General features: G+C 41.6%; 1 protein-coding gene across 3 annotated transcripts in view; it reads left to right on the forward strand.

Moving 5' to 3' along the window:
- Window positions 1-16,160, forward strand: part of MYO16 (myosin XVI) — a 615,221-nt gene that overhangs the window by 282,876 nt on the left and 316,185 nt on the right. For all 3 annotated transcript variants that reach the window (XM_023253136.2, XM_045055816.1, XM_045055813.1), the window contains exon 10: window positions 8,894-9,044. In XM_023253136.2, coding sequence (XP_023108904.2) covers window positions 8,894-9,044 — 151 coding nt within the window. The remainder of the gene's footprint in view (window positions 1-8,893; window positions 9,045-16,160) is intronic.

The raw sequence follows: 16,160 nt of genomic DNA on the forward strand, positions 1-16,160 counted from the left end.
ATGAATATCAAATATCTTAACAACAGTGTCATTTCCCATTTAACCATGAGACACATTGACATTCTTGTTTCCTAAACACAAGGAATATTTTATCAAAGTGGTTTTTCTTTCATTGTAGTTTTTTAATGACACAAACTAAAGTTATTTGGGGGGGGGGGATGGTGTTGGGCAAAGATAGCAATTAATTCAAAGCTGTCCAGGAACTGTTTCCTTCAAAATTAACCTTTAGATAATTATTTTGTAGATGCAGAAAAACCCAAATTCCCTGTGGTAAGTCATTTATGTAGCTGTGTTGTTAGGATTAAAATTGAGATCTATGGGGCACCTGGGTGGCTCAGTCGGTTAAGCGTCCGACTTCGGCTCAGGTCACGATCTCGCGGTTTGTGAGTTCGAGCCCCGTGTTGGGCTCTGTGCTGACAGCTCAGAGCCTGGAGCCTGTTTCAGATTCTGTGTCTCCCTCTCTCTCTGCCCCTCCCCTGTTCATGCTCTGTCTCTCTCTGTCTCAAAAAAAACAAAAAAACAACAACAAAAAAAAACGTTAAAATTGAGATCTATTCAGTACATCACCACCACAATAACTGAGTCACATAAGCCATTTCCTTTTTTTTTTAATGTTTATTTATTTTTGAGAGTGGGGGTAGGGGCAGAGAGAGAGGGAGGTACAGAATCCGAAGCAGGCTTCAGGCTCCGAGCTGTCAGCACAGAGCCCGATGTGGGGCTCGAACTCATGAACGCATGACCTGAGCTGGAGTAGGATGCTTAACCGACTGAGCCACCCAGGCACCTCATATATGCCATTTCTTTACATTTATTTTGATGAGATTTTTTTTTGTTGGCCTACTATATCTCAATATAGCCAATTTTGTTTGTTTTGTATAGTTTTCTAAAATTGCTGGTGTCAGAATGGGCAATGATTGTTGCTTTTGTTAGTTTTGTTTTATTACCTTCCTGTTTCCATTTTCAGAAACAAAATCCCAGTTCCTACAGGCACATTTGCTCTGCATGAAATGCCTTTTATGTTTCTAGAAATAAGTAAGTCTTGACTAAATCCAATAGAGTTCAGAAATTGATTGTCTGCCGGAATAGTGTCACGTGGTTTTTTTCCACGGCCAGGTTAAAGCGATCTCTCGCCCTTTTAATCTAAACTTCTCTTGGATAGTAGCTGCTTCATTTTCTTTACGTTTGTGGAATCTGCCTTACTTAAGCCTTCTTTTACTATTTTCCTTCCTATTTTTTTCTGGTTTTCACTGATAGACTTCTATTCCTGACACCTTTTTTATAAAATTAAAATTTTCTCATGGAGGAAAAATCGGAAAGTCCAGGAAAACATACAGAAGCATGAAAAAATGCACTCATTAATGTCAAAAGAAAAATTTATACCAGAGAAGTTAAAGGTGAAAGGAAGAACTTATTCAAGACTCTTGCACTAGAGGGAGAGAGACTGAACTTGACTCTTGATACAAAAGGTCAGAGAGCTTTTAAGCGCTGGGATGAGTGTGTGGAAAAGCCTGGAAAAGCAGGAAGGCTGGTCCTTGTGAGGAGGCCATCCACAGTTCACTGGTTGGTGCTCAAGGAAGTGAGGCTCCTACCCTCCCACAGAGACCAGGAGATTGGGGCTCCTTCCCTCGACGAGCCTCATGGTTACATTTCTAGAGAATAGCTCCCAGGTCCTGGGGAAGGATGTTGCCAGTTGTAGAATATTTACAGCTCAGAGGGACAAAGGGCGAATTTACACTGGAACGTTCTCTAAGGTAAGAGCTCTAAGAAAAGGGAGGGAGGCAGTCTAGAGCTGGAGAGAAGCTGTTCTGAAGGTGAGCTGAGAGAGGAGACTGTGAAGTCCATCTGCATCAGTAGTCCACCTTTGAGAGAGAGAGAGAGAGAGAGAGAGAGAGAACCCCAAGCAGGCCCCATGCCCAGTGTGGAGCCCCACATGGAGCTCAATCTCACCACAGTGAGATCATGTCAGACACTTAATTGACTGAGCCACCCAGACACCCCCCACAGTAGTCTACCTTTTTAATGAAACTCCTATTAATTTGGTCCATTCCTTCTTATCCTTTATGTGTTTCTTTTTCTTTATTGAATTCTTGTTCTGTCTATATAATTACATCTTATTTTTCTAAAAATCAATCTCATATCATAAATATTTTGGATTCATAAACATTTAATGTGTATTGAAACAAACAGCAGTGAGTACTTAAACATTATTATTCCTTTTTCTAGAAAAATATCATTTTCATACATTTTCACAGTGTACAAATGGATAATCAGTGAAAATTTAAATATATAGAAGTGAGCTTAGATGAATGCCGCAGGTAATCACAATGATTATGGATGAAATATCCTTCATTTTACAAGTGGAATGGAAACTTAAAGAAGAGTTGTTCCATGGACATTCAAAACATTACCATATGCCGGCAGCCAAGGTACATGCTTTGCATTTATTTAATGTTTATTTATTTATTTTGAGAGAAACAGAGAGAGCGAGCATGCAATCAAGGGAGGAGCAGAGAGAGAGTAGAGAGAGAATCCTAAGCAGGCTCTGAGTTTTCAGCTCAGAGTCCAACACAGGGCTGGAACCCACAAACCGTGAGATCATGACCTGAGCTGAAATCAAGAGTCAGACCCTTAACCCACAGAGCCACCCATGTGCCTCATGCTTTGCAGTTTCTTATAGAAAATATGCATATGACAAATATGTTACCATGTGATCCAACTGTATTATTTAGAATCATTGTTTTTCTTATATGAATAAGAGTATTTTTAACTAGTTACTTACAATTATTGTTAGTAATAGACCTATGATATTAAGTTATTGAGTGTGGAAGTGATTTTTAAATTTTTTTTTTCAACGTTTATTTATTTTTGGGACAGAGAGAGACAGAGCATGAACGGGGGAGGGGCAGAGAGAGAGGGAGACACAGAATCGGAAACAGGCTCCAGGCTCTGAGCCATCAGCCCAGAGCTTGACGCGGGGCTCAAACTCCCGGACCGCGAGATCGTGACCTGGCTGAAGTCGGACGCTCAACCGACTGCGCCACCCAGGCGCCCCTGGAAGTGATTTTTATTTTTTTTATTTATTTTTTTTTAATTTTTTTTTCAACGTTTATTTATTTTTGGGACAGAGAGAGACAGAGCATGAACGGGGGAGGGGCAGAGAGAGAGGGAGACACAGAATCGGAAACAGGCTCCAGGCGCTGAGCCATCAGCCCAGAGCCTGACGCGGGGCTCGAACTCCCGGACCGCGAGATCGTGACCTGGCTGAAGTCGGACGCTTAACCGACTGCGCCACCCAGGCACCCCTGATTTTTAAAGACGTAGGTGAAAATGCGTCGGAGGAGGGAGCACGTGTTGGCATCACAGAACTGTAGGGCTTAGCATACACTTAGATACTGCCTCGTCTAACTCCTGCATTTGCAAGGGCGCAGCTGTGGCCCCGAGATTGTGAAGGCTTAGAAAGTCAGGTGATTGCCAACGTGAGGCAGAAACCGACTTAGAATGAGGTCACTGTATTCCTAGATCAATCTTCTTTCTGAGTATACCTCTCAGTTGGAAATACGATAGAACCCGCTAGTAACACTGTGATTAGATTTGAGATAAGAAAGGGGTTGTTTGGCTGTTTTAGTAAACTCACTGTTTCTCCCTTCCAGAAATCCTTTGTGGGGCGCTTGGGTGGCTCAGTCGGTTCAGCGGCTGACTTTGGCTCAGGTCTTGATCTCACAGTTCCTGAGTTTGAGCCCTGCACTGGGCTCTGCACTGACGGTCTGGAGCCTGCCTGGGATTCTCTCTCTCTGTGCCCAAAATAAATAATTCTCTCTCTCTGTGCTCAAAATAAATAAATACATTTTACAACAGGAACATAGAAATCCTTTCTAACTGGTGATTTTCTGTGGTTTCTACCTGACTAGTCAAACCACGGCTTTATTCATCACTTTATACTCAGAACACTTGGCACAGTATAGGCAAAACCTCTCTTTAGTTTCTTTTTTTTCTTTTCTCTTTTTCTTTTAAAACTTCCTGACAAAGCAGAAAGAAAGAGATGGCTGACATACAAGGCCAGATAAGTAAGGACACATTTTGGTAGGTGTGAGGGTGGATTGTGGATGTGGCCAGTGTGACTGGTGGCTAAGAACACAAGATCTGGACCTCAGGTCCCAGCTGTAGTCCTGCCTCCCTGTGTGTCCACAGCCAGTCCGTCTCTCTGTCCCTCAGTGTACTCATCTATAAAATAGGTGGAATAGTAGATGTGTCTTTATAATGTTGTTGTTCCATAGTTAGTATGGATGGAGTACTTAGAATGGAGATGACCATGCCTTAAATCCCATGTAATTATCAAAATGTTTTGTGTGTGGTCCACTCAGATTAAAGAAAATATAGGGAAGCTGCAATGGTCTTCAAATACCTGAAGGGTTCTCATGTCAGAGAAGCATGGGACACACCTTGGAAGCTCAGAGAGGATGAATACCAGTTAGGGCAGTGGGCAGTGTTGCTCAGTTGTTCACGGAAGAAATAGGGCCCCTTTGCAGTTGTGGATACCTTACCACTCGATGGTATTCAAGCAGATCTGGATATGAAATTTTTATAAGCATTAAAATCATCCCCATCATATAGTGAATTTAAAAAAAATGTTTAACGTTTATTCATTTTTGAGAGACAGAGTGCAAACAGGGGAGGGGCAGAGAGAGAGGGAGACACAGAATCCAAAGCAGGCTCTAGACTCTGAGCTGTCAGCACAGAGGCCAACATGGGGCTTGAACCCACGAACCAGGAGATTATGATCTGAGCCGGTCAGATGCTTAACCCGCTGGGCCACCCAGGTGCCCCAAGAATTTTTAAAATTAATAACTGTACTCTTGGGAAGGATAGTCTGCCATGGGCTTTGAGCACCCTGCACATTGTTGCTCAGGTTTTCAGACTGCAAGGCGTGTGTAGTTAGAAATACAGGCCACCAAGTAGCTCAAGGAGACCACAGAACTCACTTGAGGGGAGGGGCAGTGGCTTACCAGCTACTTGGTGCAGTGTTCGCTGCTCGCTCAAAAAGTATTTGACTCTTGCCCGGGACTCTGTCCTACAACACAACACACTGTGGGTGCAGGTGTCCATGGAGGTCTACCTGTGTGGGCCCATCGTGGGACATGGCGCAAACATGAAACTCTGTGTGTGCCGTCTGTGAGTAACAACATCCTCTGTCTCAGATCTGGGAATCTCTTATCTCCCACGCTTCTCCATGAAATAGTGCCAAGCTGACCTGTTAGTTTGTAAGCAGAGCAAACTTCACAGCGCTGGGCACATGCAACTAACAATAGCTAATTTCACTGCCTGCTTATTCCTGTAGTCATTGTGCTAAGCCCTTTGTATGAATTATGTTGGAAATCCAACACCGGTCTTTTTTTACAGATTGGTTTTAGAGAATGTGTATATAGCTTGCCCAGGATGGCAGAGTGAGCATCAAACGTTGTGCTTTTATGACACAGACACAGTACACTTGTCACTGTTCTGCACCAGGCTGCCTCGTTAGTGTGCTCCCCTGTCGCCTCACCTACTTAAATATGTCTTCATTGAGTAAACCATCATCATCCAGAGCTCAAGGGATGCATAACTGACCTCACATTTCTGTAAAAGTGTTCCTCGGGCCTTTCCCTCAGGCCTGGCATTAATGCGGCCCATTTACTGTTGTTGTTGTTTTTCCGCACTTTGCTAGATTCTGTTGTACATTTGGAAGATAAGGCACAGAGACAGGCTGTAAAACAATGAGACGTTGTGGTTACTAAAAGAAGCCCTTCAGGATGCTTTCCTCCACCCCTAGCACTGTTAATCTACAAAATCATTTGCATTTCTGTATACAGCAAGAGGAGATTGAAATAAAAAATTCACTTGTAATGGCACGAAAACATGCAATACAGCAGAATAAATCTAACAGATATTTGGAAGGTTTTAATACCCAAAGTTACAAGAATACTGAGGAAAATGAATGATCAGAATAAATAAAGATACTGTGCTTATGGATGACAGAATTCAACACCGTTAATATGTAAACCCTCCCCCAAATTGATTTACCAGTTGAGCACAGTGCTAATCAAAGCCCCAATGGGCGTGTTTATAAACATTGTAAAGTCTATATGAAAATGTTAATGATCTTGCATAGGCAAAACAAAAGAGCGAAGTTGGATGAATCCTAGTACTTGATTTTGAGTCTTACTGTGAAGGTGTATTAAAGCAAGACAATGCAATATTGGTGTGAGACTAGACTGTTATATCAGTGGAACATACTGGAGTACCCCCAGATAGACCCACACATATATGGTCAACCGAATCTTAACAAAGGTATCCAGATAATTGGCTGGAACACTTGGACAGCCAGCCATAGGAAAAAAATAATGAAACTTGACGCGTGTACAACGCCATATACGAAACCCACTCACGATGGATTATAGACTCAAATGTAAAGCACAAAACTATAACGTTTCTGGAATATAACCTGGAGAAAACCTTTTTGATCTTGGGTTAAGAAAAGAATTCTTAGATAAGACACAAGAAACCCAAGTCATAAGAGGAAAAAAAAAAAGGAACAACATATTTTGAAACACACTATAAAGAAAATGAAAAGATAAGACCCAGACCGGGAGAAAATACTTGCCATGTATGCATCTGATAAAGGACTGGGAATCAGAATATATAAAGCCAGTACTCAGGCAACAAAGATTTGAACACCCACTTTACCAGAGAAGAGCTTTTTATATTGAATAAGCACATTAAAATACAGATTGAAACCACAGCAAGAAACCACTAACTTACCTACTAGAGTGGATTTTAAAAAGAGAGAGAAGTGGGGCGCCTGAGTGGCTCAGTCGGTTAGGCGTCCAACTTTGGCTCAGGTCATGATCTCAGTTTGTGGGTTCGAGCCCCGCGTAGGGCTCTGTGCTGACAGCTCAGAGCCTGGAGCCTGCTTCAGATTCTGTGTCTCCCTGTCTCTCTGCTCCTCCCCAAATCATGCTGTCTCTCTCTGTCTCTCAAAAATAAAACATTAAAAAAAGTTTTTAATTAAAAAAAATAAAAAGAGAGAGAAGCATTGGCAAGACCGTGAGGCAAAGGAATTGCCAAGGCACTGCTGGGGGGAGCACCACGTCAGAAGCAGTTTGTGGAGTTTCATCTAGGTTTTTAACCAAGAAAAATGAGAGCATGTGTCTGCCCAAACACCTGTACACAGCTGCATGTAGAAACTTCGTTTACACTTGACAACATCTGGACAAACCCAAACATTTGGTGCATGGATAGCCCGAGTGTTGCATGTTCCACAGCAGACTACCAGTCGGCACTAAAAAACAAGCCACTGACCAACCTCAAAAACATTATGCTAAGTAAGTGAAGGCAGACGCAGGCAGCTACGTGCTCTATGATCCCTTTCTGACATTTTAGAAAAGGCAAAACTATAGTGAAAGAAGTAATTATCAGTGGTTGCAAGGGGCAGGAGGTGAGTGGACATGACTGGCTCCAAAGAGCAAGCACAAATATGGGCACCTGGCTGGCCCAGTCGGAGGAGAGTGTGACTCTTGATCTCAGGGCTGTGAGTTCAAGTCCCAACGGGGTGTAGAGATTACTTAAAGAAATTAAAACACAAACAAACAAAGAACAGGCACAAAGAGATGGTTGGGAATGATAAAAATCCTATATAGCACTGGTTATGCGGGCTACACAAATACATATATTTAACCATTTACAACTATATGTATATTCAACACATACATCTACAAATGCATGTACATCTACAAAAAGTGAGTCATAGTCAGTTTTACTCTATGTAAATAATACCTCAATAAACCTGAATTTTTTGCAAACCAAAAAGTGCATTTAAGCGTTAATTAGAATTACAAGTGCTATAGCAGAATACCTGAAATAAATATGTTTATATATATCGCGCTTGATTAAATAGGTATATATTTTTGCTTGTATGGTAACATTTAGGGAAATGCAGTTTTAAATCTCACTATCATAAAATGTTACAATGCAAATTAAACATTTAGATTGTGTTAATTTTTAATGAACATTATATAATAATGGCTTTCTTTTGGCAATGATGTCTTTGGAACAAAATAAAATGAAGTGGCTTTTATTTTCTTTTTTTGCCTAGTTTGAGCCATATGAAGTAATGAAACTTATTGTTTGTAATATTTCAACCTTTGAGCACATCATTCTTCTCTGATTCCCCTATTAATATTTCATTAGAAACTCTAAATATTGCCCATGATTCTATAACATATTTTAATTTTTTTTTCAATGTTTGTTTATTTTTGAGAGACAGAGCATGATCAGGGGAGGGGCACAGAGAGAGGGAGACACAAAATCTGAAGCAGGCTCCAGGCTCTGAGCCGTCAGCACAGAGCCCAACATGGGGCTCCAACTCACAGACCGTGCGAGATCATGACCTGAGCCAACGTTGGACGCTCAACCAACTGAGCCACCAAGGCGCCCCTCTATAACATATTTTAAATTGCATATGAACAATATTTTAATTAATTGTGTAATTTTGGCCTTTACATGTTTGCAATTCACTTTCCCACTTAAATCTCTTACTTAGTTCAACCATGCATCAACCTTAGCTTATAATTTGCTTATAAATTGCTTATTGATTTTCTTTTATGTCATATATACATTTGTAAACATTTTCTTCTCAAGTTGAATATATTTTTTTCTTTTAAGGTTGAAATTGAGTGAAATTTAGAATAGAAAAGTTTACAGATTTCCCGTTGATTGTTTTCTTTCCCTCCGTGTCGAGAAGCAGTTTCTTATCTGAGTAAAACACCTTTCTATAACTGCCCAGTTTTGTTATGGTCTTTTTTGATTAATACGACAGTGTCCAGAGAAGACTAATTACAATGTTGATTATTTTCTGTAGCAGTCCCCTGGTGTTGCCGATTGCCAAGCAAGACAGTATGTTGGAAAAAGACATTATGTTCAAAGATGCAAGAAAAGGTCTATGCAAGCGACAGTCTCAGGACAGTGTCCCTGAAGATGCCACGGTGAACGTCCCCACCAAACCTGAACAGGTAACATGTCTTTACTGTGGGTCTGCTTAGTGCATCATGCTTTAAAATCCAACGTTTCAAAACCAAACACCCACAAATTTCCATTCAAGGAAAAATTCATAACCTAAAGGTTAATACTTGGTTTAAAATTCCCATATACACACTGTCATGGCATTATACTGACCATTAAACATAGCTGCTATTGTGCTGTAGAAGGATTTAATTTTGTACTCTTGACTTCTATATCAGAAATGTGAGCTCAGCCAGTATGCTGATTCCTGAATATTCCTGAATAACAGTTATGTGTTTGGTCATCATTTTGATTATTACATGGAGTATGCTTTTTGTTTCCTTCAAAGATCCAACTATTTTATATAACAAGAAGAAAGAAAAATCAACCACTAGGAGTCATTTATGGAAAGTAACTGTGGTGGTGTACTTTGTGTGTGTATGTGTGTGTGTGTGTGTGTGTGTGTGTGTGTGTGTGTGTATGTGTGTGTGTCCCGCAGTGCCTAGGTTATGGGCGATCACTTTGATGAGCTGGGAGATATAGAAATTAGTGTATTTTCTGTTACCATTCCTACAGAAATAAATGATTTTTACATCCTTCATGTTTTATAAGTGGCAGAGTAATTTTATACATGTCAGAGTAATCCTTGAAACTGTTTTATTTCACTCTAATTTCGGATAATTTAAAGACATCTTAGCTAGGTTTTCCAAAGGCCATCTTTTCAAAATTTAATTTTAGCTTCATTAATTTTTGTTATGTCAAAATAACTAATAAATGGTTTTTGTAATTTTGAGATACTTTAAAAATTATTATTTATTTGCTTTTGAGAGAGAGAGAGAGAGAGAGAGAGAGAGAGAGAGAGAGAGAGGAGGGGCAGACAGAAAGGGATACACGGAATTGGAAGCAGGCTCCAGGCTCTGAGATGTCAGCACAGAGCCCAATGTGGGGCTTGAACCCATGCATGAATGGTGAGATCATGACCTGAGCCGAAGTCAGACACTTAACCAACTTTAGTAGGTGTATTTGTCAGCTTAGGCTGCCATGACAAAATACTACAAACTGGGTGGCTTAAGGAACAGAAATTCATTTTTCACAGTCCTAGAGACTTGAAGTACAAGGTCAAGGTACCAACTGATGAGGTTTCTTCTGATAAAGGTCCTCATCCTGACTGATTTCTCCCTGTGTCCTCATCTGGGAGGTGGTGGTGGTGGGGAGGAAAGAGACAGAGAGAAGGAAAGACCTGTCTGGTGTCTCTTATAAGGACACCAATCCTATAGGATCAGGGCCCCACCCCTGTGACCTCATTTAACTTTTATTACCTCCTTAAGGCCCCATCGCCAAATGCTCACATCGAGAGCCTCAACATCTGAATTTGGAGGAATGCAATTCAGTTTGTAACAGTAGACAGATTGAATGTTAGGTAAGATTTAAGGCACCGCTATCATCCCTCCTTGGCCCTGATTCCCTCCCGAGGAAGATCGACGTCACCCACTGGCTGGATTATACTTTTACGTTTCACAGGAGAGCTTCAGAAAAGGCTTGTGGAAGCAAGAGCCTTCTGAATAGCATTTTAAAGGGAAACGTGGAATGTGGAAAATTTCTTTAAAAATTGAAACAAAAACCACTGTATCTCTCCTTCCTGGTTTTTCTAAAATGTAGGTTTTATCAAATGGTAACTGTGTGAATGAATATTCAAGGCTTGATTGAAACTTTTTCGGTTCTGATAATCACCAAAACGAACACGTATTATCTCTGAGAATGGAGAGAGAATTCCTCTTAAGTTCTTTCAAAGTGTGTAATACGTTCTTCCTTTTCTTTCCTTTTCATTCTGCCTTTCCCTCCCTTTCTCCTCTCCCTGCCTCCTTCTGTCCTTCTCTAACTTCCTGACTTCCTAACTTTACCCTCTCTCCCTTCTTCTGCTTCCTTCCTTTCTGAATATATTTATAAAAATTTAGTTCACACTTGAAATTTGGGTCCAATTTTTATCCCATTTAGTGAAGGCATGGTAGCCTGGGAGGGCAGAGAAGACTGATGCTCTGGTTCAGGTCTGCTGCTTAGACTCTAGGCTCCTTGAGCTCATAAGACCCATCTATAAAATGGGTACATAGTATAGTCTTCACAGGGTTTTTACAGAGCTGACAAAAGAAGAGGGCTATAAGGTTATAACACAATTACCAAGAACAGAGTAAAAATGCAGTAAGATGGGGCATCTGGCTGGCTTCGTCGGCTGAGTGTCCAGCTCTTGATTTCAGCTCAGGTTGTGATCCCACAGTTCTGGGATCGATCCCCACGTAGGGCTCTGTACTGACCACACGGAGCCTGCTTGGGATCCTCCCCCCCACCCCCTCTCTGCCCCTCTCCTGCTCTCTTTCTCTCAAAATAAATAAACATTAAATTTAAAAAAATGCAGTAAGATCTATTTATATTTTTATTGTTATTATTTGTATAGATTCACTGTATGTTAGGTTTTGCCAGAATGGCTGAGTTCTCTACCACTAAATGTATCTGCTCTTAATTGATCTAATTCCAGTCAACACATCCACCAGGCTTTATTTTTTTTTCAATGCAAATGTAGATTACTTTAGATAATAATAATACAAAATCATACTTTGTATTAACATTTCAGTGCTTAACCATGCATTCACCTGCATTATCCTAATCCTCAAAATCCCACCATGGGCAAGTTATTATCCTTTTTCATTACTTAACTTACACTCATGTTACAGATTCAGTTTGAAAATGACCAAATTCCAGAACCTGAAGCGAATTGCCAAGAGTCACAAGTACTTCTTTACTCTGTATCTGGTTCTTCATCGGGGACACCCCCAAGGAGCTCCCCGTTCACCTGGCAGAGCCCTGTCGACTTGCGATGGTTCCATCAATAGGCGAGGGGTCGGCATGCCACGGCTGCCTGTGCGCTACAGGGCTTTTGACAGTTGGCGAGAATTCTCTTTCTGTGGTCTAAGAAATACCCATATTTGCATACGCAAAAATGTAAACCCTTGGCCAGGCGAAGCAATAGGAAGTGAAAGAACCTGATACATTTTGTTGTCTTAGAAACATCTAACAGGGGCGCCTGGGTGGCTCAGTCGGTTCAGCGTCTGATTTCAGCTCAAGTTGTGATCTCATAGTTCGTGGGTTCGAGCCCCGCGTCAGGCTCTGTGCTGACAGCTCGGAGCCTGGAGCCTGCTTCGGATTCTGTGTCTCTCCCTCTCTCTCTGCCCCTCCCCGGCTCATTCACTGTCTCAATCTCTCTCAAAAATGAATAAAAACATTAAGAAAATTAAAAGAAACATCTGACAGAATAGCGAAAACGAGGGGAAATAATTAAAATGCTATCTAGGCACGGTGGTGGGCTTAAGCTTTGGAAAACTTAGTATTTTGTCAGATTATCACCCTTTTCCCTGTTATGACCTCTTGGCCACCTCGTTTTTTTCCTAACTTCCTCTCTCCTCTTCATTCATGAATACTCGGTCCTTTTCCCCTCCTCAAGATCCTGATGGTTTTCTCCTGTTTGTCAAACCACCTCCTCTGTCCCCTGGACTTATGGTTTCTGCACATGTACTGCTAATCTCCCAGGGATGAAAAGTCACAAACAAACGAACAAAACAGGAAAGGCGGCGCCACTCCAAGCAAGTGTGGACGACCTGGAGTCAGGGAAATCAGACTGTTTCCCAAACTTAAGTTCCCTTTGGATCTCGAAACATTTCTCAAAGTGTTTCTCTGAAGTTCTTCCTGACCTTCTATCCTGAGCTCTATTTACTTTATGTTCTAGATCTCCCCTTTTACACAGATAGATAGGGATATATGTCTTCGTGGAAATCATAGTGGCCAATCTCAGAGAGGATTTTTTTTTTTTTTACGTATTTTCCCACCTCGCTTTTATCTTGTGTTATAATTGTTTGGCAGACTTTGACAGTAGACCTTATCAAGCCTGCCACTGTAACATAAAAATATTCAGAGATGTGTTTTTCTGGTTCTTTCTACTTGCAGCTGCCCCGGTGCCTTTGAAATCTTTATAAAGAATGTGTCCCTCTGATAACCTTGCTTACAATCCATCATCAAAGCCTCCTTCCTGATCATTTTGGGCTCCTGATGTGATGAATGCAAGGGATTCTTCCCTTGATCTGCTCTCACACTGTATTTGTCACATTTCATTACCGCAGACAGGCTCAGGCGTCTCCACATTTTTACTGTCAGCCTAGTACTTTCCTTAACCCCGTGAAACAGCTGTGCCACTGTGGATGGAAATCCACAAAAATACCAACGGATGTCTGCAATAGCTCTTTCGGGCTTGTCAGAACAAATGTCGGGCTTCCGTTCATACTCTGCATGCGCTTTCTAAACATACACCCAGAAGTCCGCATTGAGCTTGTTAGAGCTATGGCTGTAAGGGGAAGTTTCTTATCTTAGAAACGTAAACCATTTCGTCTAAAGAAACAAATCTCGCTTTTGATTTGTCTCCTTTTTATGATGGTGTGGGAGTTAAATATGGATGCTAACTTGATGGAGACTTTTGTCTTTATTTTTGCATTGTCCAAAGTTATTGCAACCCCTTATTGTCTTGTATCATATCATGTAGATGCATGAATACATATATATGTGTGTGTTCGTGTGTGTGTATAAAGTGTGTCTATATACACACACATACATACCTGTTTTGGGGGGTGAATATCTGTGTCTATGTACATGTGTGCATTATGATACTTTTAAGAAATGATTGCAAAATCACTGGAAAGAAAAGATACTTACCTCCATCCCTAAGTTGATAATGAAAGTTTCCTTTTATGCTTCTCTCTATATAAAGACTTTTGCCAGGAGTCTTTATTTCTTGGAAACACATACTTGTCCATTTGTAGTTATTTTCTGAGTTCTTTTCATGTCTAAGGGCAAACACTTGAGCCGGTGACCCTGTAACCCAGTGCAGGTATCTTTCAGTATAAGCAAACCTTTGATCTTTTGAAATTTTTTTTTTTTAGTGTTTATTTTTGAGACAGAGTGCGAGCATGGGAGGGGCAGAGAGAGAGGAAGACACAGAATCTGAAGCAGGCTCCAGTCTCTGAGCTGTCAGCACAGAGCCTGACACGGGGCTCGAACCCATGAACCATGAGATCATGACCTGAGCCGAAGTCTGATGCTTAACTGACTGTGCCACCCAGGTGCCCCTAAACCTTTGATCTTTTGTACACGGGTCCCAGGTAATAAATCCAGTGCAGTTCTGGGGCTCCCCTCCTCTGCCACCCATCCCTGTCCCATGCCCCCCTCTCCTCCTGCACCACCACCTGCCCTGTTTCCTCCCACCCTGCAGCCCACAGGCGCCTTCCAGGGGGCTTTCTGACGTTATGACTCTTACCACCTTCTCCCCTCTCCCTGTCCGTCTTCTCCCACACCCCATGGGACGGCCTCCCGCAGTTATGTCCTGTTTCAGCTTTGCTGCGCTTTCCTCAGAGAGGACTTCTGAGACCATCCGAGCCAAAGTACACTTGGTCACTTTTCAGAGCATCCTGTTTTCTCTCCTAGCGCTTTTCCTCATTGTGATTTCTTAGTTACCATCCTCACTTTTCCCCCTGCAAACTGTAAACACTGAGGTAAAAGACCTCATCCCTTATCTCCCTCTTTGTACTAAACCTCGAACAATGTGCCTGGCTACGGGCCAGGGAGCAAGAAAACGAAAGGCAAACTATTGAATATACGTTGTCAGATTGATTCATTATCTGCTAGACTTTCTCTGCTGTTACCTAATGGTTATTGTCCCGGTTTCCACTTCTGACCTCTCAGTTGTGTGACCCCAGGGGAACCGTGTGACTTCTCTGGGCCTTAAGTTCTATTTCTACCGATTAAGGAACACATCACTGAATTTCAAACTTTTTAAAATTATTATTTCACAGCAGATCCTTCCCCATAAAGGGATATATGAAAAAGAACTCCAATTTTTAAAGCAGATGAAAGATGAGTGTCTTTGCTGAGAGCCACAGAGATTGGCCTGGAGCCTCTACAAATACCTCCTCCCCCCTCTCTCCTCCCTCCAAAGGCAGTCCTCAGGGAAGTTGGCAGAAAGTTTATCTTTGGTGCTCACAGCCCTCTCTAGATGTTTTACTAACTGTGTAACAATGTACCCCCCCACCCCCACTTAGCCACAGAGCAGGCACCTTGCTGGGCCTTCATGCAAACTAATCCTCACAGCCTCCAATGAGGAACCCATCATTATCTTTCCTAGTACGAAAGAGGATTGAAAGTGACTTAGTAATGTTAGGGAAGAAAAATGTTCACATTCCCACAACCAGGAAGATACACCACTGAGATTTCAACCCATTCATCCCATTGAATACAAAAATAATCAATGTAAGGGAGCCTGGGTGGCTCAGTTGGTTAAGCATCCAACTCTTGGTTTCAACTCAGGTCACGAGCTCATGATTCGTGAGTCTGAGCCCCACGTCAGGCTCTGCAGAGACAGCAAGGCGCCTGCTTGTGATCCTCGGTCTCTTCTTCTCTCTCTGTCCCTCCCCAGCTTGTGCGTGCTTTCTCTCTCTCTCAAAATAAATAAAAACTTAAGGCAACACACACACACACACACACACACACACACACACACACACACGCAGTCGATCTCTTAATGTGCTTCAGTTTCCAGCATTTAAGGTGGGGAAGCTCAAATCAGTAAGATTTTTACCCAAATGAGACTGACTGATAAGAAACACCGAATCAAACACAGCGTACGTCAGGCATGCTTCTAGTTACTTACCTGGCAGCATTTTCGGATTATGAGACTCTTCAAAGTAGAACTAAGTGTATCGTGTTTAAAACAAAACAAAAAAAAACACAGATATCACACAATCCCAAAACTGATTTTGACAACCCAGAAAATACTGGGGGTTGTGGAACATTATGACTTCTATTTTTATCAGCACAAGTACCAGCTTTTGGATGGCACTCAACTATTTAAGTAAGTACTTGTGAAAGTATCAAAGTCTTAAAGCTATGTCTCTAACCAATTAAAATTAACTAGTCAACTAAGTTGAATAAGACTATGTTATATGCATCTTAATTACAGGTTAATTCTGAAAGGTATTTTGAGGCATATTTCTTTTAAATGCTAGAAAAGCAGAGAAAATAAACCCAAGGTGTTG

Source organism: Felis catus, chromosome A1 (genome assembly GCF_018350175.1).
Source record: "Felis catus isolate Fca126 chromosome A1, F.catus_Fca126_mat1.0, whole genome shotgun sequence".
In the NCBI taxonomy this organism is placed as follows: Eukaryota; Metazoa; Chordata; class Mammalia; order Carnivora; family Felidae; genus Felis; species Felis catus.